Source organism: Chinchilla lanigera, unplaced genomic scaffold, assembly GCF_000276665.1.
Source record: "Chinchilla lanigera isolate Chin_1 unplaced genomic scaffold, ChiLan1.0 scaffold00037, whole genome shotgun sequence".
In the NCBI taxonomy this organism is placed as follows: domain Eukaryota; kingdom Metazoa; phylum Chordata; class Mammalia; order Rodentia; family Chinchillidae; genus Chinchilla; species Chinchilla lanigera.
Window position 1 is genome coordinate 18,552,120 of NW_004955438.1, and position 26,033 is coordinate 18,578,152.

General features: G+C 38.5%; 1 protein-coding gene across 3 annotated transcripts in view; it reads left to right on the top strand.

Moving 5' to 3' along the window:
- Vrk1 (vaccinia related kinase 1) overlaps window positions 1-26,033 on the top strand; it is an 86,190-nt gene that overhangs the window by 43,205 nt on the left and 16,952 nt on the right. For all 3 annotated transcript variants that reach the window (XM_005390408.2, XM_005390407.2, XM_013517272.1), the window contains 8 exons: window positions 4,892-4,961; window positions 6,000-6,087; window positions 10,053-10,161; window positions 10,288-10,380; window positions 12,529-12,661; window positions 13,420-13,540; window positions 13,822-13,880; window positions 15,563-15,741. In XM_005390408.2, the coding sequence (XP_005390465.1) occupies window positions 4,892-4,961; window positions 6,000-6,087; window positions 10,053-10,161; window positions 10,288-10,380; window positions 12,529-12,661; window positions 13,420-13,540; window positions 13,822-13,880; window positions 15,563-15,741 (852 nt within the window). The remainder of the gene's footprint in view (window positions 1-4,891; window positions 4,962-5,999; window positions 6,088-10,052; window positions 10,162-10,287; window positions 10,381-12,528; window positions 12,662-13,419; window positions 13,541-13,821; window positions 13,881-15,562; window positions 15,742-26,033) is intronic.

A 26,033-nucleotide genomic window follows, 5' to 3' on the forward strand; every position in this document is an offset into this window, starting at 1 on the left:
TTCTAGAGCCAATTAGCTACGAGTACCCAGGTACCTCTGCCTGCCTGCCTGCCTATTAATCTAACCTAACCTAACCTAACCTAACCTAACCTAACCTGACCTGTGGTACTTGGAGTAAAACTGAGTACCTCTCTCAGAACTACATCCCCAGCCTTTTGAAAGTTTTATATCAAGATAGGGTCTTTCTAAATTGCTAAGTGCCCAGGCTGGCCTTGAACTTGATATCCTCCTTCCTCAGCCTCCTAGAATGCTCTTTTTACAGGTGTGTGCTACCACGCCTGGCTCTGAGTTTCTTCTTCTCCTTTTTTTTTTTTTTTTAATTTTAAAGAGAATAACAAATCAACAGTGGTTGTCATATTATTACATAGTGTTATCTTCAAAGTAGTTCACTCTGAGCTTCTTTTAAGTTACGGTTTATTTTATGATATTCTTTAGTGCAGTTAGTGGTATTTCATTTATTTTTCAGTGAGATTTTACTCTCCCTTTTACTTACACTGTGAAGTAAAAAAAATGGATAGGAACAGGTATTTCTTACGTATGTACGTACGTGAAGGGAGCAAGTTACATTGCTAAGTTTAGGGCTGTGATTGGGTCTCTGTACCTCCTATCTTGTAATTTAGTTCTGTTTCCATTGTCCTTTATTATTCTTTGTCTTTGTGATAAGTACAGTGATACTGAGGTGGTTTCTCTTTTGTATTTAATATTTCAGGAATAGTATAACCAAGCAATATTGCCCACTCTCCCTTTGAAAGAGAAATTGGGTAATGGCTAGCTGCTGTTCCCCATATTCAATTTTCTGAACTTTTAGATTTCTGTCTTACTCATTGTAGTAACGATTATTTTACAGTTGTACTTCTAATATCCTTCTATGCCACTAGCTGCTTTTAGTTTTTCTTTGTGTTTATCCCCCTAACTATATTTTAAAGCTTTTTGATAAGGAACTTGTTTTAAGCTTTCTTTATGCAGTCCTTAAATAATTTTTTATCCTTTTAAATACATTTTAGCCATAATTTTTCACCACCTTTTCACTATTCTTCGTATTCATTTACTCTCAACTTCTTGCTGCCATTCACTTTTCTCTTGAGAATAGTCCTGTTCATAATTTACCTTCTTACAGTTTATAATACTCAGAGTTGACATGGATCACCAAATACAAGTGTGTAAAATGAGTATCAGATCTTTCCTGTATTAAAATCAGAACTTTTTATTGAATATTTGTCATTTAAAATACTATAGGTATTAAAGATCTTTTTAAATTTCTAATTTATTTATGTTTTGTGGCAGTGCTGGAAATCAAACGCAGTCCTTCATGGTCTGCCACTGAGTACATTTCCAGCCCAAAGATCATGTCTTCAAAGAACACATACTGCTCATTGGGGAAATTTTATAATTAATTATTTAAAAAACAGAATATCATGCTGTAGATGTAGTATGAAGATGTTTTATAAAATGGCTATATATGAAGAAAATATACCAAAATGTTTCCAAGTGTTCAGAAATGAGTATGTATTTTACCTTTAGAGAAAAAAAACCTCAGAAATGTTATTTAAGAAATAAAGGCGTTGCTTTTTATTCTGAGATCAGACTTACTACAATAGAATATCAAGCAGTGGTTCTCAATCCTGGGTGTACAGTGCCATTAGAATCTCGGTGTGTAGGGCCTGATTATTGCTGTGTTTGTAGACTTCCCCACTTGTTTATTTTGTGCATCAAGGTTGCGAACCACTGTAGAATCTGGCATGCAGAGTACCTTAATTATGTTAAAGAGAATCATGTGTACATGCACATTTGTTTTGTGATCCTTTAGTTGAGACTTGCCAGGTACCCTGTGTTTCTGGTATGGATTTCCCACCTTAATGTGGAAGACTTTCAAAAAATTTGGTTGGGTTTGATGTATCTGTTCTGTGAAAGAGCTGTAAGCCTACAGACTTCCTACGTTTGGCACTGGAGTGAAGTTAAGATGTACATATTCAAGATAGATGTTTAGGCACAAGCTGAAAACATTCTGCTATCTAGGGGTGGTCTCTGGTTTTGTCTGGGGCCTTAATCCTTGACTTGTGGAAGCAGCCATGTGATAGTAATGCTGATCATCAGCGATACTGAGCTATATTCGTTGCTTCTAGATAACAGATACTGAATTTTGTTTCAGGAGAGGTGAAAGAAATAGTAAATTGATAATAAAAGTTACGTTGGTCTTTTTTTTTTCTTTTTTTTAATTTGTGAACAATTAAGACAATAAAAGAATTCATTTTTTAGCCTGGTGCTGTGGTACAGGCTTGTAATCCCAGCTATGCAGGAGGCTGAGGCAAGAGGACTGTAAGTTGGAAGCCAGCCTGGGCAACATAGTAAGACCCTATTTCAAAACAGAACCAAACCAAACCAAACAAAAAAAGAATACTTTGAGCTGTGCTCACCCTTTGCAGTCATGTCACTAGCAGAACTGGAGGTGGAGGTTATGCCTTTGGGAAGTGTAATCCAGCAGTTCATTGTGTTGTGGTCATTTTCTGGTGTGAACAAATAGAAATGTGTATTCAGAGTTCCCCTGGAAAGGAGTTCGTAGACTGATGTTTGCTTTTCCTCACTGATGTTATGAGAAGTGACCTGAATTTTCAATTCATATATCATAATTTTTTGGTAAGAAGAAGAAACTTTATGCAGCTTCATTTTTAAATGGCAGCCAGTTGCTTTTAGATGGTGCCATTGAAATATATCACATTTTAATTTTTTTCTGTTGTCATCTTCATTTTGACACTTAGAAGTCTTAAAGAAACGTTTAGTGATATTCTAGTTAAAATGTCAGTCCCAATTTCTTTTCTAAATCTTGGCTATTATAGAGTTGGCAAAGTATTTTAGATTTGAAATATGTTAATAAAATTTTAGTTATGAGTTAAGGTATTTTCTTCAACAGAAATAGCTAGCTTTGGCTAGAGCGCAGTGCCAAGGAAGTAGCTCCTTTATTTTGTTATAATGGAAGCTTATTGGATTAGAAAAAGTATGAAATGAGCTCAAAGAGCCTTCGTTGTGGTGTGGCTTTCATTATAATGGCCTGATTTATATGGTTGATTCTCATTATTATAAGTTTAATAAATTATTGCCTGAAGGAAAACTTGAAAATTAAAGTTGATACGACATAGGTTGAAACTGAATAAATCAGAATTTTATACTGGTGTTAATAAGCCAGGATTTGTCTTAGGAAAACTTTCAGACCTGAATTAAAGTGAACCAGAATTCCTTCTCTTAATACATTCCCTCTGCCGATTCTGGGTCTCCTGCTCAGTTACTTTCTTGAAACAGTCATAACTGTCTCTGGCTACCACTGCTGCTAGGAAAAGAGCCGCAGGTTATGGAGAGACTTGAGGTACTGCGCACACAAATTAGGAATTTGGCACAGTTACGTCAGCATGTTGATTGGTTCCTGGTTCTTAAGCCGTTGATGACGTGCCAGGTCCGAATACGCCACTCTTCCAAGACTAGGCTGCAAAGTATGCTTACCTGTGACAAATCAGGCAGGCTTCAGGTGTGATACAGGTTGCCTGTTTGCTGTTTAAATGCTCATTCATAACTAGTACTGCTTAACTCCACAGATTGGCAGAGTCTTCCTGAGAGTACTTTAACTGGATATACCTATTTTTGAATTGCAAAACATCAGCACTAGTAGAACTGTGTATATAAAAGTGGTTTTATTTAAACCTTAAGCAGCAAAATTAACTTTGTAGCAGCTGAGGGTTTTTGCATTGGAGAAAAAAAAACATATTTTAAGTATTTGCCAAAGACATCTCGAGCAGCCTATTTTTACAAGTTTTCTCTCAGTTAAGGTAATAGCCATCATTTGTCAGTTCTCTTAATGCTTTATTGAACCTTGACTTCCAGCTATCCAGGTATTCCACCCCAAATAATTTTTTTGCCAAGCCTTAAAAGAGAAGCAACTCTCAAATTAGTTGACAGATGTTTCCTTCTTAACTTGAAGTTTTTACTCCTTTTAAATTTTTCCCTCTGATTCTTAATAAACAAGATAATAACCAACACGAAATACTGAACTTAATACTAACTGATGTTAGACAAAATTCGTTACTGAAAGAGCCCATAAAATTGTAAGATCTTTTTCACTTTTGAGTACTTACTTAAAAAGGCAAAATGCCTTACAGGTTGTTATTTCTTAGTGTGCAAATACGTTTGTGTGAATGTTTGCCTCTTTAAAAATAGTTTTAATTGTAAGTGTTGCTTAAAATATGAAATTAATACAGTCTAGTAAGGTTGGTAGAAAGCAATTGTGATGCAGCTGTGTGTGCTTTCTGGCTGGAAGTTGTCATGTGGGAATGAGCCTTTGTTTTGGAGCACGTGGTGTGGACGTGAGGAAGGAAGGGCTGCAGTTTTGCGGACAGTGCTTGTTTGCTCTGGAGGCCCTGGCTGTGTAAGGGCTGTTTCTACCATCCTGATACGCTAGGTAGGGCTGTAATCCGAAACAGGAAAGGAAATGGATTTTGCCACTAATTGGTTAAATCAGGCATTGAGATGTTATTAAATCTCAGAAATATCTTGTAGCCCTTTCATGATACATTTAACATGGTTCTCTTTGTTGCTTAAGGGAGAGCTTAATAAAGATGAAAATTAGTTGAAACGTTTTTCTTAAACTTATGCAAAGACTGAGCTGTATATCTGATTTTGTATAATTTATCACTTAGGAAAATGGAACTGGAGAAACATATAAAACTTAGGGACTATTCTGAGAATATCTGAAACATTTCTGAAGAGTTGAACTTCAACAGTTAGAAATTTAAGTATCAAAAGTACAACTTTTGGAAAAAAAAATTGATTTGTTAGTGTGTCTGGAAGTTGCAGTGAAAATAACTCAGGATTTAACGGGTGCTCGCACTAACTCTTGTGTTTCAAGGAACCCAGTGACAATGGCCCTCTTTTTACTGAATTAAAGTTCTACCAACGAGCTGCTAAACCAGAGCAAAGTAAGAAATACACTTCACATGTTTATACTTTTAAAATTACTAGTTTTTTATTTTTCTTTATTTTGGGGGGAGTAGGGGTAAGCCAAGTCTTTAGAGTATTACATTTTAAGATCCTGTTTTTTTTCTTGGCTTTATAAATGTATTTCATTTAAATGAGATTTATATGAAGTCTGATTTCTTAGTTGTTAAAAGTTTACCTACATCAATAATAGACTAACGGTAATAAATGATACATGTTTTAGGAAATGTTGAAAATTGAGAGCCATAGTCTGAGTTGACTCAAGCATTCCAGATCTTTTTGATTATTTTCTTAAGTTCTGGAGAACACAGCCTGGTGAGAGGAGAGCTAGAACAGAGATTGGGGAGATAGAACGGATGTTCTGGTCCCCTTCTGTCCTTCCATCCTCTTCCTTCTGAGCATCCTGGACCTCTGGTAGGATGGGAGAAAAGCTTTCATCTGTCCAAGATCTTGATTTGCTGGTTGAAGAAATTACTTTAAGGTCGAAGGGAAGAAAGCCTGTACTTACAGACTGGAGTGAAAAATGTCTTCCTATTAACCGGGCATGGTGGTGTGCACCTGTAATCCCAGCACTGGGGAGGCTGAGGGAGGAGGATTGCTTGAGCTTGAGGCCAGCCTGGGCTACGTAAGCAAGTTCAAGGACAGCCTGGAATACATAGTGAGACTCTGTCTCAAAAAACAAAAAGAAAAAAGAATTCTTTCTATGGAAACAGGTAATCATTTTCATAATCAAAGATTAACTGCAATTGCAGTACTATGGTTTTGGATTTTTAAAAATGCTTTTTACAATTTCATTTTAAAAGCAGTGTTAGAGGCCGGGTAACAGTTTTGTAGGTTAATAAAAATTCATTGATTGTAAAGTATTTTTTGTCCTTATTGGTCATATTGATCTTCCAGATTTATAAGTAAAGGTGAAATCTTGCTACATTTATAAACATTCTGCTCTTAATGATTTGGTTTTAAAAATTTTTAACTTCTGTATAGAGGTTGAAATCACAAGCATCTGTTTTAACTTACAGTCCAGAAATGGATTCATACCCACAAACTGAAGTACCTTGGTGTTCCTAAGTATTGGGGATCTGGACTACATGATAAAAATGGAAAAAGGTAAAAACCATACGATTTGTTTTTCTTTTCCTTTTTTTTTTTGAGCATTTATTATCAAGCTGGTTTAGTTAAGAATCATTTAGTGAGTGCCCAGAACACCAGTAGGTCTTCACTTTGGCTGTGTGGAGTGTGTGTGGCAGGCAGAGGGTGAGATGAACCAGGAAGCCGTCATCCCTGCCTTCTGCTTTCCCCAGCTACAGCCTGGTGCCATGGGCCTGGGGGCGGCAGAGCTGTATCCATGGACTGGACGCTAGGGGACAAGTAGGGACAAAGCCGAGAAGGCCCTGTGTGTTTTTGTTTTGCCCTTGAAACAAACGCACCCTATGTCCTTTACACAAAAGAGAATCCTTACGATTCTGTTTAATATTTAATAATAACTAATCTGCCCATGAAAATTAGAATCCTTTTCTTTATAAGGGTTTCACTGTGGCTGATCAGAGAAAGCAAACATGTGTGAAACATTTAGAGTACAGTGAAGTGTTAACTTGTGAGATTTTTGACTCTTAGATGTCTTAGGAATTGAGAGAATAGAGAAGATATTGTTGGCCTAGTTGGGTTGGAGAAAACCCCTAGTACGTTAATAGATAATTGGTGGCTTTTCAGTATTTGAATGAATGAATGGAACTGCGTGGGGTAAAGCTGGTAGTGAGACTTGGCGAGGAGGTTTAGTCTGGAACTGGAGGCCTATAGAATAGGTTCCTTACCTGGCACTTTTGCCCTCATCTTGTCTCCGCCCCCTGTGAGCGCTTCCTTTTATGGTTTCGCTGTGGCTGCCCCATTTCTAGGTTTCACGTGCAGATGCAGCGCCCAGGGGCAGAAAGTAGTGTTGATGTTGAGTCAGCTTCCCTTTCTGGCCAGGACGGCTTCCCTGGGTGCCACAGCACGTTTCCTCTTGGGTTTTCTGGGTAGAATTTGATCAGTGCTCATAAAACAGTCACTGGCAGGAGCAAAGCGGTCATAGTAACTGACTCGGAGAATCACGTGATCCTCTGGAAGAGGATGGAGCGCCCATCCCAGGTGGAGCTCTGTCAGAAACCACCGAGAGGGGGGCAGTGCTTGGGTAGGCGGCCACACTGTTTATTTGAGACCTGCTCATCTCTGCGGGAATAGAGGGACTCCTTGGAATCACATGCCACTTTTTGTTATGAACAGTTTTGCTGGAACAAGTTTGCTGTGAGCTGAGCAGACACTGGGAAAGCAGCGGTTGGAAGGCCGACCTAAGCTGCCTTGCAAGGGCACCAGTAGAGCCTCAGAGGCTCCAGGGCACCGGATGCGTCAGACACACGCTAGCCAGCCTCCTCCTCATCCCTGCTTTTCTCTCTGCCTGGGTCTGCTCTAGACTGACATGTAGAACGGTCCGTCCCTTAAGGGTCATGTGTGAGGTGTTGGTTTATTGTTTAGGTTGAGGCTCCTAAGAATAATCATTATAGAATTTTTATTTTTTTATTTTATTTTATTTTTTTTTGGTTTTTCTCTGGTACCGGGAACCGAACTCACGACCTTGCGCTTGCCAGGCAGGCGCTTTGCCGCTGAGCTAAATCCCCAGCCCATTATAGAATTTTTAAAAGTAAAGAAATAGTAACATTATTCCTCCAGTCCTCCACCTCCAAAAATCCCTACTTTTCACTAACTCTTTTGAATTTTTATGTATATTTTTATACAATTTATATATGATTTATGTATTATCACTTAGAGCAGCATTAGCACTTAGAACGGTAAAGATGTTAACTGCTTATGAAATCATTTGACTGGTTTATATTTTCCCATTCCTTGAATTGTTTTATCCAAATCCCCACAAAAAATATGTGTCAAAGGTTTTACTTTAGAGGAGTCACTCAGAAATAACCTTCACTTCACTATTCAGTGATAGAGCCGTCTTTCCAGAAGAATGTGGTAACAGTTTCTATGCAATTTATAGAGTCATGCTTTAGTTGACAGTTATAATTTATTAGAGTACTGAGGAGATTAAAGGATTGTTTTAGAGTACTAGTGGGGTGATCTATGAATATAAACAAAGACCTACCTAAAATCTTTTTTTAATAGACCTCATGTGGAAGTAAGCCATTTTGTTTTAACTGTCTTTCACATTGTCAGCGGAGGTTGTACTGTTACTCAGATATTATTATAATAATTATGTACGTCATTTATTTGTAAAAGCAAACATGTACATATGTCCTGGTGTCATCTCTGGAGACCTTTCAGAACCTATTATACAAAGGAAATTATTATTTTAGAAGTCAGGGTACCAGGAGATCTTACATAAACGAGTATATTTTCCACTAGTTCTGTGACTTTGAAAAAGTCACTTTATCTTTACAAACATCAGTTATTTTATTTATTAAAAGATGTGTAGACAGGAGGAGCTCTAATTCTTTTGCAGTTAAAAAGGGGGTAGAAATTTTCTTTTGACAAATTGTCTTTCAGTGTTAGCTCTTCCTTCCCTATTAAACTTGCCATATTGTATTTTTATGATGGAGTTCTACATGTAAGTGGGATTTTTGTATCCTACTGACATTTATTTCATGTATGTATGTCTTTTTGAGACAGGGTCTCGCTGTGCACTTCAGGCTGGTCTTGAGCTTGCTTAGGTAACCCAGGCTGGCCTCAAACTCACAGCGACCCTCCTGCCTCAGCCTCCCAAGTGCTGGGATTACAGGCGTGCACCACCATGCCCGGCTGACATTTATTTCAGTATATGTAGCTTGGTGGTTAAAAGCATGGCTCCACTGTTACAAGAAGACAAATCCCTTGCTGCTGAGAAATAAGGCAGTGGTTTGAGGTGAAAGCACACGAACACATCAGCAGTACTAGGGGATCCATACCATGTGTTCTGGAAGTGCTGGCTGCTCTCATGATCATGAGCAGTCACAGTTGTATCCCATTGGAATATATCTTACACATTTTCAGTGTGGTCTTGGTTTTTGTCATTTTTGTTTTTTTTTAAATTTTTTTGAGACAGGGTCTAGCTGTGCAGTTCAGGCTGGCCTTCAACTGATTTGTAGCCCAAGCTGGCCTCAAACTCACAGCAGTCCTCCTGCCTCAACCTCCTCAGTGCTGGGATTACAGGCATGTGCTGCCATGCCTGGCTTTGTCAATATTTTTAATGATTTAATACAGTGAGTTTGAATTTGGAAAACTATTGAAGATAAAAGTGATCGTCAGAGCAAAAGCTGAACAGTGTTAGCTGCAAGTCAGTTGTAGTGCTTCTCAGTACACCCTGAACCTTAGGGTTTCAGAGCTGGGGAGGAGTGCAGAAAGGGCGAGGCGTCACTTCGAGTTTGCTCGTGGGGAAGTTGTGGCCCGGGGGAGTTGTGCCACTTGGCCAAGGTGACATAATGAGCTTGTGGCAAAAGCAAAACTCTTCAATTTTCCAGAGTGTTTATTCTTCCCCAAATCTTGGCCATTAAATATTTAGTGCACCATCCTTTTATGTTTTTTAAACAGTTTTGTTGAATTTAGCTGTTTAACATCTCTTGACAGTCTTAATTTTTAATAGAATGTTGATTCTGCTGAATTGTGCCTTAAAAATAGAGAAGCCTACTCACAGGCAGGAAGCTAATATCTAGAAATGTAAATCAGCTTTTACTACTAGATAAGTCAGTGCTCATTCTTAGTCAGATTTGGTTTTTATTAGAGTTTTGGACTCTCTTTATTGGCATTATCTTAAAACTGACTATCACCTACTGTAACTAGCTGAGACCAGGAAGAGGCCTAATAGCTAAAAGGCAGGACAAGAAAGCACAGAATTCTTGAGGGTTCTAGTTGGAAGAAATTGTTTCAAATCTCAGTGTCTCTCTCTCTTTCTCTCTCCCCCCACCATCTCTCCCCATCCCTCCCTCCTCCCCTCAGAATACTGTCTTACTGAATAGGTTCATGAAGAAATTACTTTGGAAGGAGAGTACCCGCAGCAGAGTAGGTTTTCCTGAGTTACATTTTTTTCATTGACTTTTCTTGTTTGTCTTCAGTTATAGGTTTATGATAATAGATCGCTTTGGGAGTGACCTTCAGAAAATATACGAAGCAAATGCCAAAAGATTTTCTCGGAAGGCTGTCTTGCAACTAAGCTTAAGAATTGTATGTGAGCTACATTCTTATCCTTTAAATACTGTTTTTACTGTAAAGGCAGCTTGTGTTGAAGCTCGGTCCTCTGCTGGCTGGTGTGAGGTACTGCAGTAATTTTGTTTTGTGATCCTTTCGTAGCTGGATATTCTGGAGTACATCCATGAGCATGAGTATGTGCATGGAGACATCAAGGCCTCTAATCTTCTTCTGAGCTACAAGAACCCTGACCAGGTAGTTTTACAGCTTTCGTTTCTACTCTTTAAAAGGTGTCATTTGAAAACAGATATGGTTGCTTTGAACTCTTGAACCCACTCAGAAGTTTTACTTTTTGAAGTAGATATGGTAATAATAATATTTCTTCTTGACACTTTTATCTAGTTAACATTCTACATTTTTGATGCAGTTTGTTGGCACTTTATCAAGTTGGCTATTTTGCCCTAAATAATATTCAGAAGAAGTGCTTGTGATACAAAATGAATTTCAAATAGCTGTTTGGGGGTGGAAGCTTAAAATTATATAGTACACCAATGAATTATGTTTGCCTGTCTGCATTGTCACTTTTTTTATTTCCTTTGTTCAAGAAATCCATCAAATGTAAGTGTTCTGTTACTTGGAAAATTTGGTCTTTAACATGTTGATTATTCAAATCAATTGGTTTACAGAAATATCCGAGCTGTCTAAATTTGTATACCCTTAGTGTTTGGAATTCAAATGTGCATTTTTTACTTTATTACATTCCCTTTGTCAATTTTACTTTGTTTAAGGGAAGAAGGAAAACTCAAGGTTATTTTACTTTATTGGGTCAGTTTAGTTCGAGTAGACAGATGTATACAATTTTCTTGCAGCTCTTTCATGGTTTTGATAAAAACAAGGCTTAGTTGATACTCTTGGTTGGGCCACTGCAGTGAATGTATAGTCTTACTTCTTACTTGATCATATAAAAAAGGAGATTTAAGTTTTTTAAATGTGTTGGGTGCTTTGATTATTATTTTTTTTTTTCCGGTACCGGGAATCGAACTCATGACCTCACGCTTGCCAGGCAGGCACTGTGTCACTGAGCTAAATCCCCAGCCCTGGGTGCTTTGATTATTATGTCATTACTTGCTGTCTTCTGAGTGCCATTTCTCTTCCTCAGACCGGCCTTTACCTACTGTCTAGTTAGTCCTCCTTCTCCTGACCCCTCTCCTAGCATCTCATATGACTCTCTGTCCCTCTCCTGTCGGTTGGGGTGCACATGAAGGCTGTGGGGGTACGGCTTGTGGGAGAGAAGTTGCTGTACTGTGGCGCCCATGGACAGGCTTGGGCAGCCACAGGACTCATTTCAGCTTTTCCCAGCCGTCTTATTTCGGATGTTTGCCTGGTAAAACCAAACCCCTTCTAAGAAACTTGAACAAAAAAAATGACCACTCATCAGTTTGCACAGGATTAAAACATGCTCCTTTGGTTTGCATGGGAATGTTTTGCAGCTCTCTCACCTTTCCAGGCGTTTGCCTTGGATGGGTTTACACTTACCTCCTGTGCCCACATGCATACAGTGAGTGGCTGTGAAACAGAAGAAAGGCAAATAGTGTTGTAGATTAATTGGCCGACTTTGTGTGCTCACAGATACGTGAGTGTGTAGTATTCAAATTTAGCTTTTATTTTGAAGAGTTGATGTTAATATATCGTGTTTAAATGTAGACAAGGGCTTCATTTAAAAATTCTTCCAATCATTATTATAATCTTTGAAATATTTTTGTGAAGTAATTTGGCATTCAATTACTTTACAAGTGAAGAAACCGGAATAGAACAATTAGATCATGTGTCACCTGTGGTACATTCTTATACTCAGTGCTTTCCTTTGTGGAAGGTGTCACTTGTATTACAACTTGTATGATGGTTTGCTTTATGCTCAATTTTGTTTTAAACTATAAGAAAAAGTATAAGATTTAAAAGGCTTGCTCACGCTGAGGAGAAAGGATTAATTACAAGTTTAGCACACACTTGTTCAGAAAAGTGTATAAAGTCAAGTGATACTATCTGGCCTATAGCAACATGGTCATTTAACACTTTCATTAAAAATAAGGAGTGTTGGGCTGGGTATGGAGCTCAGAGGTGCAGAACTTGCCCTGGGTTTAGTCATCAGCACTACAGGAAGAAGGAAGGGGAGGAGTGAATGAGAGAAGGAACAGAAGAAGGATGGGTTCTTTAAAAAAGCAGTCAGTTTCATAATTGAATATTTGCTTTTGTGTGCATTTTGGATCTAATTTGGTTGGAGCACTGTGATTTGTCTTTGCAGGCGAATCAACTGTCGGATGACATTACTTTATTTCTATGTTTCAGAGTAGTATATGTGCAGTGATTTCACCTTTAATTTGCCTTAATGCCTGGACATTCTAGGTGTATTTGGTAGATTATGGCCTTGCGTATCGATACTGCCCAGAAGGAGTTCATAGAGAATATAAAGAAGATCCCAAAAGATGTCACGATGGCACTATTGAATTCACCAGCATTGATGCACACAATGGCGTGGGTATGTCTTGCGCACCGCAGTGAGCTACACTGCTAATGATTTCAGCAGAATTCCTGTATGATTCTGATTATGCATAAATAAATACATAGACATAAAAATCAGAAGAGTCAAAGTAGGATGGTAAAAGGGCAGAGGTTAAACCCAAGGCGCCTCGTGTGTTTTCTTTCCTCCTCATCCTTTTGCCCTTCAAAGATGACCAGGAAGGGTATAGCAGGGAGGTGTTTTATTCCACTGCAGTGAAGACTTCTTTGGGGCTTTATGTAGCTTAATTGGAATATTGGTTAGTTTTCGTTTTGTTTTTTAGAGTCTGTAAGTTTCTTGTGTGGGTACACCTTTATAACAGGTAGCTTTTATTTGTCACCTATTATGATAGCTGTTTTCTTAATCAGCCATGTCTTTTTGTTCCTCTACTGATACTGTGGAGGCGCTGAATGAAACAGGCAGTTCTGGGGCCCTTTTAGTAGCACATAACACTTACTATCCTCATGTTTTCCAAAGACAGAGTTAAATGTGTCATGGTTTTTTAATTTATTCCTAGACTGATTGTCTGAGTTTGAAATCTTAAAGTTTACCAATTTGGATTTTAAAGTAAATTATTAGTTAGAGATAAAATATTTTATGCTACCCAGTGTTCGATACTTTTATTATATAGCACAAAATGTGATGAAAAGCAGACTTCAGAGTTGTTTTATAAATGCGTGAGAGTATACGTTACAAATTATTTTAGCGTGTTGACTTTTCTCCTTTTGTGCTTGTAGCCCCGTCAAGACGTGGTGATTTGGAAATACTTGGCTATTGCATGATCCAGTGGCTTAGTGGCCATCTTCCTTGGGAGGATAATTTGAAGGATCCAAACTATGTTAGAGATTCCAAAATTAGGTAAAGAACAACTTGAATTGTTTTTAGTGAGCTCACAAGAGGCCGGTGTTTCCAGTCAGAACTTCACAGGAACTGTGGTTTTAAGGGGTCTGATAGGGAAGTAAGGAAGTGTTCACTCAGCAGTAGGGTTTCCTGGACTGCAGTTCCCTTTAGTTCGGGAGAGTGTCTGTGAGCTTATTTCCACGGACCCCAGTGCTGCCTAATGTACCATTCATTGTTTCTAAATGTTAATGTCCTATAAGATCAAGCTTTAAGTGACTCGTTGTTTAATATTTTAACAGATACAGAGACAATATTGCAAGTTTGATGGAGAAATGTTTTCCTGAGAAAAACAAGCCAGGTAAAAGTAACTTTTTAAGTGTTCATAGGGATTTTATTTTCTGGGAGGAAGAGGACTTGATGTCGGTGAAATTCTCCTTAATGTAAGCGCCTAGGCATGTAAAAGTGTAATTAGTGTATTCTCATTCTCAGGTGTTCATTTAACAATTCACCTTTTACACAGGTGTACACACCTTTCCAGAAGTGAACTGTTAGATGAATATTTGAACCTCTTTCAGGTGTTCAGTGCTTTCAGAATAGGAAGCAGATTTCAGGCAAACACCCAGCTGGTGTTTGCTGAGGCTGGACTGTGACCTGAGGCCTGCTGTGGGCCCTAGGAGTCCGTCAGTGAGTGAAAGTCAGAACCCCTGTCCTCAAGAAGCCGATATGCTAGTGGGGAGTGATAGGAAGGGAAGAAATGAGTGAATTCTGTAGGGTGTTAGCTCGTTACTACTGTGGAAACATAAGTACCCCGGGAATGGAGCGGGCTTGGGGTACGGAGGTGGGCTAGGGTGTAAAGTGGGGAAGAGAACTGAAGTTTTAGACTGTGGCGGGGCAGCCTCTCTCAGGAGGCAGCAGTTGTGGGAGTGGCAGGGAAGGTGGGAGGCGTGTGGGAGTCTGGTGGGGAGAGTGCTCCAGGTGGGGCTCAGGGTCCCCGTGGATTGAGGAATGGGGTATCAGAAGTCGAAGGCCGTGGGTAGAAGTGGTAAAGGTGGGCAACTTTGCCCTGTGCCTCGCTCAGAGGGAAAGTTTTCAGGATTTTGCCAGATGCAGTGATGCTGTTTGAGGGCACATAGTGGGTGCTTAAGTATTTGAATTACCGAGCATGTGTATGCTGCATGTGTGTGCTGCATGTGTGGCATGGACAGGTTGTCCTGTAGTGGATGTGGGGTGGGAAGAAAGGAAGACCCAAGTGAGACTGCCTGAGATTTCGGCTTGAGTGAGAGGAGTGGGATTCTCAGGAACTGAGAAAGGGGCAACCTCAAGGAGCGGGTTTTGGGGTAGGGTTAGGAGTTTAGATTGGGATTTGTTGGACTTTGAGGTGACCATCACATGGCAGTGAGTATAGGCCCAGAGGTCCGAGGAAAGAGCTAGTGTGGTCTTTGGTCCAACTGTGGGTTTTTAATATTGAGGAGTGTTGGTCTTGACTGGGCGGATTTCTACTTCCAATGTGGTGTTACGCTCAGTGTGCAGTTGCTCTTTTATCATTCAGAAGGCAATTTTTCCTTTCTTTGGAAAAACAGGTCCTTGGTTCTTTCTTCAGTGCCTTTTCTCATTTTACAAAAAAAAAAAAAAAAAAAAAAAAAAAATGTAACTGTTACAGAACTCTTAGCTACTGTGTCCCCAAAATACTGTCTGTGATACTCACTGTACTTAAGGGCATTTTACTTCCAGAATCTTTATTCCAGGTCCCTTTGTATATTTTTATAGTTTTAAAACTAAAAGTTACTTTTTAATGCATATTTAAAAATTTTAGTATGGGTTCTCTCCTGTTGCTTCTCACAGTTGCAGAATTGGTTTTTATATTGTATCTCAGATGTTTATTTTACTTATCTGTAAATTCCTGAATTCAACAAGTGATTGAGCGGAAATTCATAACTTAATATGTTACATGCTTGCATTCTAATTTTACTAGGATCCTGAATTGTTTTCCTAGAAGTAACACATCAGTGTATCAGATATGAGATTAGGTTTTTCTTTCAGGTGAAATTGCTAAGTACATGGAAGCTGTGAAGTTGCTGGACTATACTGAAAAGCCTCTGTATCAGAAGTTCCGCGATATTCTTTTGCAAGGACTAAAAGCTATAGGAAGTAAGGATGACGGCAAACTGGACCTCAGTGTTATGGAGAACGGAAATTTGAAAGCAAAAACAGTAACAAAGGTAAGTGTTGTTCCTCAGTTATGCTTTAAACCTCTTGTGATTATAGCTGTGACGATTGCTCAGTGAAGAGAATAAGACTGCTTGGCAGTTAGATATTTATCACTACTATGGAAGTGCAGCCTTTTTACGGTAACACAGTCCTGTGTAGAGGGTTGTAGAAAAGCGGATGTGTATATGTTTCTTTTGTGCAGTAACAAGTTATTAAATGTCTAACATGATTTTAACTTGAAATACTGATAGCTGGTGAAGGGATTTGGCAAGTATCTAAATGAGTAAGTTACATGTTCTTTTCTCAAGTCACCAACCTCCGGGTTGGTCTTGTCTCAGTTTTTCCTTGTTTATGGGTATGGTGAAAGGACTTGTTGTTCGAAAATTTCCTTTTTTGTTGGTTTGGTGTATCTACCATTTGAACGTTATTTTACTTTTTAATATCAGGTCTATCTACATATAGGAGAATTAATTTTTGGAGATAAATAGTAGCTTACAGAAGTATGTACACGCATGTGAAGAGCTGATATCACCTTAAAATTTATTATTTTTGCTAATTTGTTGATAAATGTACTGATTTCCTTTATTATCTGAAACTATTTAATAAAATGTTAGCTATTTTTATGTAGGATAGAAAAATTACTTTTAAAGAAAAGTACTTTTCTTTTTATTAGTTATTTTTACTGTTACTCTGTAAAATCCAGTAAATTTCCTTAAAACTCTCTATTCCAAACTAGGAGAAGAGGCTTTACTAAGCAAAGCTTTCCTTGCTTGCTTGCTTGCTTTCTTGCCTTCTTGCTTTCTGTCTTTCTTTCTTTTCCCTTTCTTTTCTTTCTTTCTTTCTTTTCTTTCTTTCTTTCTTTCTTTCTTTCTTTCTTTCTTTCTTTCTGTCTGTCTGTCTGTCTGTCTGTCTGTCTGTCTTTTTGAGGCAGGGTCTCCCTATGCAGTTCAGGCTGGTCTCGAACTTGCAATGATCCTCCTGCCTCAGCCTTCCAAGTGCTGGGATTACAGGCGTTCACCACCACGCCTGGCTCTCAAGCAAAGTATCTTAAAAAGCAGAAACAGCCTATTAAATGATTTTTGTAAATTTTTAACTTAGGAAGCAGGTAGGGGGCCGGGGATATAGCTCAGCAGTACAGCACCTGCCTGGCAAGCGTGAGGTCTTGAGTTTGATTCTTAGTACCAAAAAAATACCCCCCAAAAAAACTGGGTAGGAATTTCAAAATTGTATCATGGAATTTACCTTCTTGGCAAGTACACGTTTCCTTTCACAAGTTTGTCTCCCTGGTTCTGCTGCATTTCTGTAGTCCACAAGTGTGCCAGAAGCCAACTCCAGGTCCGAGATGAGGAAGGTCACTGGAAGCTGAGTGGGCTTTTCCATCGGCATAGCAGCAGGCTTACCATCTGCATCCATGCCTAACCGTGCAGTGTGCGTGTTGTTGCTCAGGACAGATTTCTTTGCATTAATATTATAGCCAGCTTCTGTAAGGTTTTTGTCTAAAAGGTGACTGATCGGGAAATAAAGGTCTCTGCTGCAGTGAGAACTTGTCCGGAACAGCTTGCCCTTCCTTTTCAAATCCCCGTTGTTTGAACCTGCATGCTGGAGAAAATTTGGTTTTTGCAGGTTAGCCTACTTTGCACCTGAGCAGGTCAGTCTGCTGTGGAGCTAACCTTACCAGGTTTTGTGTCCTTGGGTGGCTCCAGAGGCTGGAAATGTCCTGTCGGATTGTCCCTACATGCATAAAGCTTTGGTTAAGGGGAAATAAATGAAGTATGCCAAGTTGAACTACTAGGAGGTTTGCTTTATTAGTATACTGTGTTTTGTATACTCACCGCTGATACACAGCTATTTTTGCAGTAAAAAGAGATTACCAAAAGTTAAGATTAGGTTAGGTAAGATCATAAAACTGCATGATGTGATAGTCATGCAACCGAAATGAATTATTAATGTGTTGTCTTTGTTTATAAAGTGAAGTAGCTGGACAATACCAGCTTTAAGATATTCTTTTCTTTGTTTTATTCTTAAGCCAGAGAACATTTTTATCCTAATAAATTGAAAGTGCTTTCATTTAAAACAGAAGCAGACCTCCACTGACTGAAAAGTTTGGGGCTCCCTTTAACTAAAAGCTTTCTCCTTTGCAAAACTATATGCTTCCTCCTTTTTAGCAGTTTATTCTATAGTTGTCTTTTTTCCCGTGGTTACCAGGAGGCTTGGAAGTAAATATGGTTCTTAGTCTTAGACACACAATAATCATTGTAATCGGCACCTTTGCTCTCTTTTCCTTGCTCATAACTGTTTGAATTATAAAGTATATGTGCTTTGTATTTAACAGAGTGACGTCTCTTTTGGAAAGAAGTAGGTTTAATTAATTCAGTATATTTCTTTTCAGGTTCCTAAGAGAGGTCCTTTATGCTAAATTTATAGGAATTGATTAACAACAGAATGAATGAAGCAAGGCTTTGGTCTTTTTTTTTTTTTCTTTGTAACTGGTGTAGCCTGTTTGGGAACTAGAGTGAAATATGGGTTTGCTGACTTGGAAATGTGTTCGGCCCAGTGGTCAAGGAGCTTTATTCAATCACGGAAGTTTGGAGTATTGTAAGCTTGAAGAAGAAAGAGACCAAGTATAAATCTGCCCTTGAAAGTGTAAAGCCAGAGATTTTCATTGTTGATTACAACTAAACACTTTTCATGAGAACCTGGCAGTACATTGCAACAGTTATTGAACTGAGTGTGTACTCCTAAATCAACATTCAATAGTTATTGTATAAGGCCTGATTTATGTACCTGGTCTTGGCTAAGTCCCTGGGGCTACAAAGATCAATAACTCGTCCCATCCTTAAAGAATTCCTCTCTAGCCCTTCCAGACTAGGAACAGCTTAATTTACTGGAAGGAGCTCAGTGAGTTAAAAGGACATTAATACCTCCATTAGCTATTTTCTTCTAGGGTTTTGATTAAGTTGCCTGCCCCACTCAACAGAAAGCACTGTTGATTGGAATCACTGGGGCCTTGTCCCTAGGGATTCATCCAGTCGCTCTAGCGCTCGACCCTGCCGTTTGCCTTTTGGTTTTGCAGTTTCTCACAGTGATACTACCCCTGTGAATGATGTGCAGAGACCCTTTTTTCCCTCCACCCTTTTGTATCTAGTTTTTAAATTTTATTTTTTAGTTATGTTAATTGGTCTTTCTAGAGTTTCTCTGAAAAATCATCAGCCACTGTTGAGTAAATCTGTGCTGGCAGTCAGCCTAGAACAGGGTACAAAGAGCTGAAGAAAGCAAAGTGCTTCCATCGACAGTCACTGTCCCTTGGCTGCTCTGGCGGCCGTTTGCCCTTTCTTTTTGGGGGTGATGACACCTCCTGCAGTGTTTGTCCCTTGTAGTTCTAGGCAGCTGTCCCCAAATATGTGCTCTGATCTGGAGGCAAACCTATCCGCCTGTATTAACGTGGTAGCGGAGATAGACTGCATTTTCATTGTGTACATTTAGAGTATCAAAAGTGTACTGTACATTTGTGTTTGCTAACAGCTTGGTCACAGAGCTGTGGTGTTAGTGTTTACTAATATTTTCCTGTAGATCTGTTTTGATTTCTTTATTTTGAACTTTCTCTTACTTTGTCAAGTAGGTTTTTTCCCCATAAGGTGTTCAGTGAGATTATTCTGTATACCCAGAAAAATGCCCAAAGAAGTGTAGAATTTTAACTTTACAGAGTGAACGTACACATGTAAACGTCATCCGGATCAAGATATGACTCATTACCAGAGTTAGTTTTGCCACTTAGGAAAAAGTGCGTAAGAGTGACTGTGTGCTCGTTTGTGATTTTTAATTCAGTTTTATGTCTGAGTTTCTGTGATGTTGCATATAAGGAAACTATCTTTCGTTGTTGCCATATAGTACTACATTTTGACTGTGTAATTTAGTTAGCCCTTGTAGTACTGATAGACATTTGAATTATTTCCACTCTTGGACTACAATAATGTTCAGAACATTATGATTTCTTTTGAGAAACATTTATTTCAGATTTGGTGTATGTGTAGTGAAATTGCTCAGGTACAGGACGTACATGATGTTCAGCTTTAGTAGATCGTAGCCAGTTTTCCAGGTTTGCTATTCAATTTATATTCCCACCACCACTTTATGGGAGTTTCGGTTGCTCTTTGACACTAGCTATTGCATTGTATTTAACTTTATCTGTTTGGATGAATGTGTTCTGATTTTTTTTAATGGTTTTAATTTGCCCTCACTACAGAATACTGATTTTGAACACTTTGTGTGTGTGCATTGGCGTTGATAATCTTTTTTTAGTGTGTGCGTGAAGTGCATTTTCTTTCTTTTCTCCCCTTTCTTATTTAGGAAAATGTGGATCGTCAACTTTGTTTCCATTTACCAGAGTCTAGTACTTTGTGTGTACCGCACATGCTATCTTCAAGTCGATGTTGTATTTTTTTAGTCTCTTACTATAGCTTTTAATAACCAGAAATTTTTAATTTTAGTGAAGCCTAATTCACTAGTTTTTTGTTTATGGTTACTGCTTTTTGTTTTCTATTTAGGGTAATTTTGTTTACCTTAGGGTCATGAGGCTGTTATGTTATCATCAAGAAATTTTATCATATTTAGACCTAAAGTTTAACAGAAGTTGATTTTGTACATGATGTGAGTCAATATTTGTTTCCCCTTGGATCTAGTTGATCCAAGCCATTTGCTGGAAAGGCTGTCGTGTCCCTGAAGTACCACACAGGTTCTGAGAACTACCTGTCGGGTCTGTGTCGCATAGCCTACTCTGTACATCAGATGACTTACTCAGTACCATACTTCCTGCTTCATTAATATATCTGGTAGTGTAAATCCTTCAGCTTTGTTCTTCAGGCTTGTGTCGTGCTGGGTGTAGGGTACACACCTGTAATCTCAGCTATTTTAAGGCTTGGGTAGGAGAATCTTAAATTGGAGGCCATTTTGAGCAATTTAGTGAACCTCTGCATCAACATAAAAAATAAATGAAAAGAACTTGGGATATTGTTCAGTGCTTCCTGAGTTTACTGTCCAATGCTGTGCCCCTAAAAAAGTTGTCATTGCTATTCTTGGCCCCTTTTCATTTCCATATAAATTTTAGAATCAGATTATTAATTTCCACAAAAATACTTATATGAGACTTTGAAATTGCAGAATTGACATCTTTAAAATATTCTCTTCCACGAGTATTATTTACTGTCTTTATTTAGATACTCTTTCAGTAATCTCAGTACTGTTTGTAGTTTTCTGTGTCTGGAGAGATCATACATACTTGCCATCTCTAGTTTCTGCTAATAGTCTTATGATTTAGATCTAAGATGTCCCCAGAAGTCTCATGTATTCGGAGATAGGGCTTTTAGGAGGTAATTTGATTGTGGGGATGTTATATTCATCAGTGGATTAATCTGAATAACAATAGGAGCTGCGTGGGTCACTGGGAGTGACTTGGAAGGGCCTCTTCTTGTTTCTGGCTTCTTCCTTCCCTACCTCTGGTTCCTGGCTGCTATGGGGTGAGTAGCTTTCCTTCCCCATCCCTTTCTACCATAATGTTTCTGCCTTGTAGCCAGCAGACAGACCATGGACTGAATTTCCCAAAACTGTGAGCCAGATTAAACTTTTCGTCCTTTAAGTTGTAGGTGTCTCATGTTGTGTCTCAGTGACATGAAAGCTGACTGATACATAATACAAATGGCTTACTTACAAATGGCTTTCTTACTCTTTCGCATTATTTGTGATTTTCTCAAACCTTACCTCCATGTCATGCAGTTGTCAACTATGTCTGCTTTTTGCTATTTCTAATGTCGTAGTACTATGAATACAGTATTACTCTGTTTAGATCTACAATTTCCTTGTTATTATTTTGTTTTCCTTTTTAAAATTTTTTCTAATATTTTAATCTATCATTTTTTAGCCTCTGACGTATTTTATGAAACATTTTTCTTTTGGGAGGAATGTGTTCTCTTTCAGAGTGGAAACTTCAGTTACCTTTCACATGCTATGAATATTTCGTTCATTGTTTTCTTTTGTTGTTTAATACTTCAACTTTCTTGGCATGTTTTTCCTCTTCATCTCACTCATTGATTAGAGATAGTTTTATATGGACTTGTCAGATTGTTGTATTTGTCAGTCTTTGACGTTCCCGTTTTATGAGGCTGTTTTTCTTTTCCTGTGTTATGGTTTAGATCTAAAATGTACCCCAGAGCCTGGAAGGTGCTTGAAGCAGAGGGTGCTGTCCTCTCCAGTGGATTAGTTCATTGATGATTTCATAGCCGACTTGCTGTTGGGGGCAGAGTCTGGCTGGGGGCGTGGCCTGGAAGGGTGCTTCTCTCTCTCCTGCTCCTCCTTTCCCTCTGCCTGGGAGAGCAGCTGTGCTGCACCAGGCTCCTTCATCGAGCCATTCCTCCGTTGGAGCCGGCCATGCATGGACTAAGATCTTGGAGACTGTGAGCCAAAGTAAACGTCCGCTCCTTTAATTGTGGATGCGGTTTCCGGGTCCAGGGTCCCAGTGGTGAGGAAGTGGCTGAAACGGCCTGGTAGTTAGGTCTTGAGGGGTTTGGCCTTGCTTACAGGGGCATATTGAGGACGCTCTATGAGCTATGGACCACACTGTCTGTTTTTCTCAGTACTTGCTTCCGTTCTCTTCCCAGCTGTAAGGCAAAAATCTCAGTCATTAGTTTAGGGTATTATTAGTTAATTCATAGTGAAGGAGACTTCATGAGCATCTCTTGTCCATGGCTTTATGGACGATAAACACATTTTTTATACTTCCTTATTTTTTCCTTTGTCATTTGGCCTGGTAATTCCCTGTTTATGGGTGAAGAAAATTAATGATTTTGATTATTCTTCCTTCCTTATCCAGGTTTCCTTCCAGACAGAAGAAACAAAATTGCAGGTCTTACTTTCGGTGGTTCATGGTGCAATTTGGGAAGGCCTTCTTTTTTCCAAGGGGCGTTTGGAGTCTTTGTTTTTTGTGCTGTCTGGCTTACACCTTCTAGTTGGGGGTTGCTGGTGGGAAATTTCAGGATGGCCTTCATGTGTACTCTTCTTCCCAGGGCGCTCAGTGCTGCACACACCCCGTGTCCCTCCTAGAAAGTCTGGCAGGCTTCTGGGCCCTCACTTTCAAAGGTTATGGCTGAAGCTGTGCCGCTTCTGCTTGTTGCTGAAGTATTTCATAATGATTATTTTGGGCTAATTTCTTCAGGTTTTTGGTGGGAGGAAGCTGTGAAATTGTATCCTCCCAACTGTCCCCCCTCTTGTGTGTGAACATTTAGAGTTAATTAAGACTCTGTATCCTTTTCCCACAAGAGTAAATCCTCACCAAAACTGTCTCTCATCTGATGTCCATCTGAGATGTTAGCACGAATGTTTTTGTACATTGTATTGTTGTTTAATGAGTCTAACTGATACTTTTTCTAACCATTTTTTCTTGTTTTCTGTGCTCTCTTGGGTTCATTTTTCAGAGTTTACTCTCAAGTAATTTTTAAAAAAAGAGCCTAAGAATAGTAAATTTTTTGAATCCTGGAAAACCCAAAGATGTCTTTCTTTTGCTCTAGCTGAAGAGTAATTTGGCCTTATAATGAGTTGTGAATTTGAAGACATTGCTTGGTTATCTACTAGCAGTCAGTTTTGTCGATTATTTATTAGATTTCTGTTTTGTTCACTCTTGAACCTTCTTGCTTTGCTTTATACTGGCATGCTACAATAACTGCATGTTCCATTTTGTTTTAAAAGTAATTTAGCCTTCTTGGTACTCGATGGGCCCCCTTGTTGTGTAAACAGTGCCCGTTTTTATTTAACTCCTGAGAAATGTGTGTCTGTGTCAGTACTTCTCTCCTGTCGCCTCTGCTCTCTCCTTAGAAGCTCCTGCTGCAGGCAGGGTCTGGGAACTGCGGAAGCCAGCGTCCAGGGCGTACCTCTCCTCACTTCTTTCGTGAATGTTCTTTTTCTCTGTGTCCTTAACACTGTTCTTGGTGGATCTGCAAGTTTCTAGTTCCCTTGTTTCATCTGTTCTGTTTTTTAGTCCTATTTTAAGGGAACTGGCTGCTTTCTTTATGTCAGCTTAGTTTTGTTTTATTGGTGTGATAGCTGCTTGAGTCTCTGAGAATAGTTAGTGTAATCTTTCATTTATATTAACTCTTTTGGCATAGTTAACTAGTTTTTCTTTGTTAGTTTACTATCTTTTTTTTTTTTTTGGTTCTGTGATTTCCCTTAGATTTTGTCCATTTTTATTATCCATTCAGATATTTTATTGATTGACCAATTTTAATAACATATTCCTCAACCAAAGCGAAATGCCTATTTAGCTGTAGTTTTATGTAGCTTCATTATAAGTGTCTACTGCTAGCGACTTAATGGGATTGAGAGACTTGTGGCCAGAGACCTTGTGTGTTTGGATGTCAGACTCTGCTTCTCCAGATACTTTGTCTGGTCTGGGCAGGCTCTTTTAATACCTGTGTCATTCTAACACATGTGTATATGTGTGTGTAGGGCTTGAGTGGCCCTGGGGTTGCACATTAGAACCACCAACTGCTTTTAAATACCCATTCCCTGGGCTGCACTGTCCAGATGAATGAAATCAAAATCTATCAGGGTGGAATCCAGGCCTCAGATTTTTTTTTTTTTTTTTTTAAGGTGGTACTGGGGTTTGAACCCAGGGATGCGCTCCCTTCTGAGCTATATCCCCAGCTCCTTTTATTTGTTATTTACTTTTAAATTTCAAGACAAGATTTTGTAAAGTTGCCCAAGCTGGCCTTAAACTTGGAATCCTGCCTAACCCTCCCAAGTAGCTGGAATTACTGCCTCTCAGGAAATTTTTAAAGCTTTCTGAGTGATTCTAATGTAGTTGAGAACCACTGCAAATCATAATTTTAATCTGAATTCTAGCTTCCATGTAGAAAACAGCTCTTTTGTAAATAGCAGATACTGAGCATTTTAGATTTTAAATAGTGGTATTTATCAGCTCTGTTGTCAGGTTTTGTATGAGAGCAGATAGTAATACACACACCCGGTTTTGATCTTTGTACCTTGGCTTGCTAAAAGAGATAATGGAAGGAAATTTGGTATCTTATAAATGCCTTAAATATTGCCCAGGGGGCTTTATTTATTGAAGTAATGAAAGAACATGCATATAAGATATACTTAAAATTAAATGAATCCACTTTTCTTTATATCATGACCAGTTGTTAAGGAGTGTTAAACATTTTTTTTTTTGCAATTATTTTTAATAAGGGGTGAATTTAAAACAATAGACTTTCTGTGGGAATGATAATGTTATCTGTCTTGTATATGAGGTTGTTGTGAGGCTTAAGAGATGTACGAAGTGCTTAGAGTAGTGGCAGGCACATAGCAAGTGATCAATAAGTGTGACTTGTAATATTATTGTTATTGCTGTTATTTCACCTATTGTTTATTTTCTCATCTCTCTAGCTTTTCAGTAGCATGAAAGTAGAATGTTTTCATTTGAATCTCCTAACACCCCCTCTTTAGAGCTAACATCATATGTCCTTAGAAGTTGAATTATGAGACAGAGTGTTAGGCAGGTGTGAATGAAGCCTGGGCTTATATTTTGCTTGATGAGTATATGTGTTTTAGATTGTTTTGAATAATTAATGTTTGTGAATTGGTAAAAGTTGTTTTTTTACAACACATAACAAGACGTAATCACTATAAAATAAAGACTCTGAATGTAGCATCATAACTACTTACATTAAAAACGTGTAACCCAAATGAATGAGTTTGTTATGCATTTAACTCTAACCCCCAGAGTTAGGTGTTTTGTGAACATAGATTTATTGAGGGGTGATCAGGCAGTCTGTTTTTTTATAGTAACTCAAATACATCCTTATTTGTTTTGTAAGAAACTCATTCATTTCTAGCTTGAGCTCAGTTCAGTGCCCATTGCTATATAGGAGTTTGGTTTTCATGGAAATAATTTATCTTTATAAATATTGTAAATAATATTTAAATTATAAATAATATTTAATTTATAAGTAAATATTTATCTTTTTAAATGTTATTTCAGTATATCATGTTACAACTTTCAGAGTCTTTCATTTTTATTTCTTAAGAAATCTTGAGAGACCTAGTACTGGCAATAGGATATCAACCCTTTAAACGTTATGTTATCGTAAATATTTATGTAATGCTGTGTAGTCTTTCAAGACTGTTAATTCCTTCCATATGCTTTATAGCATCCACACGAGATACCATCTTTCCACAAAGGATGAAACTACGGCTCAGAAGCGGCTGGGTGACAGGGGCTGGGGATTTAGCTCAGCGGCAAAAGCGCCTGCCTGGCAAG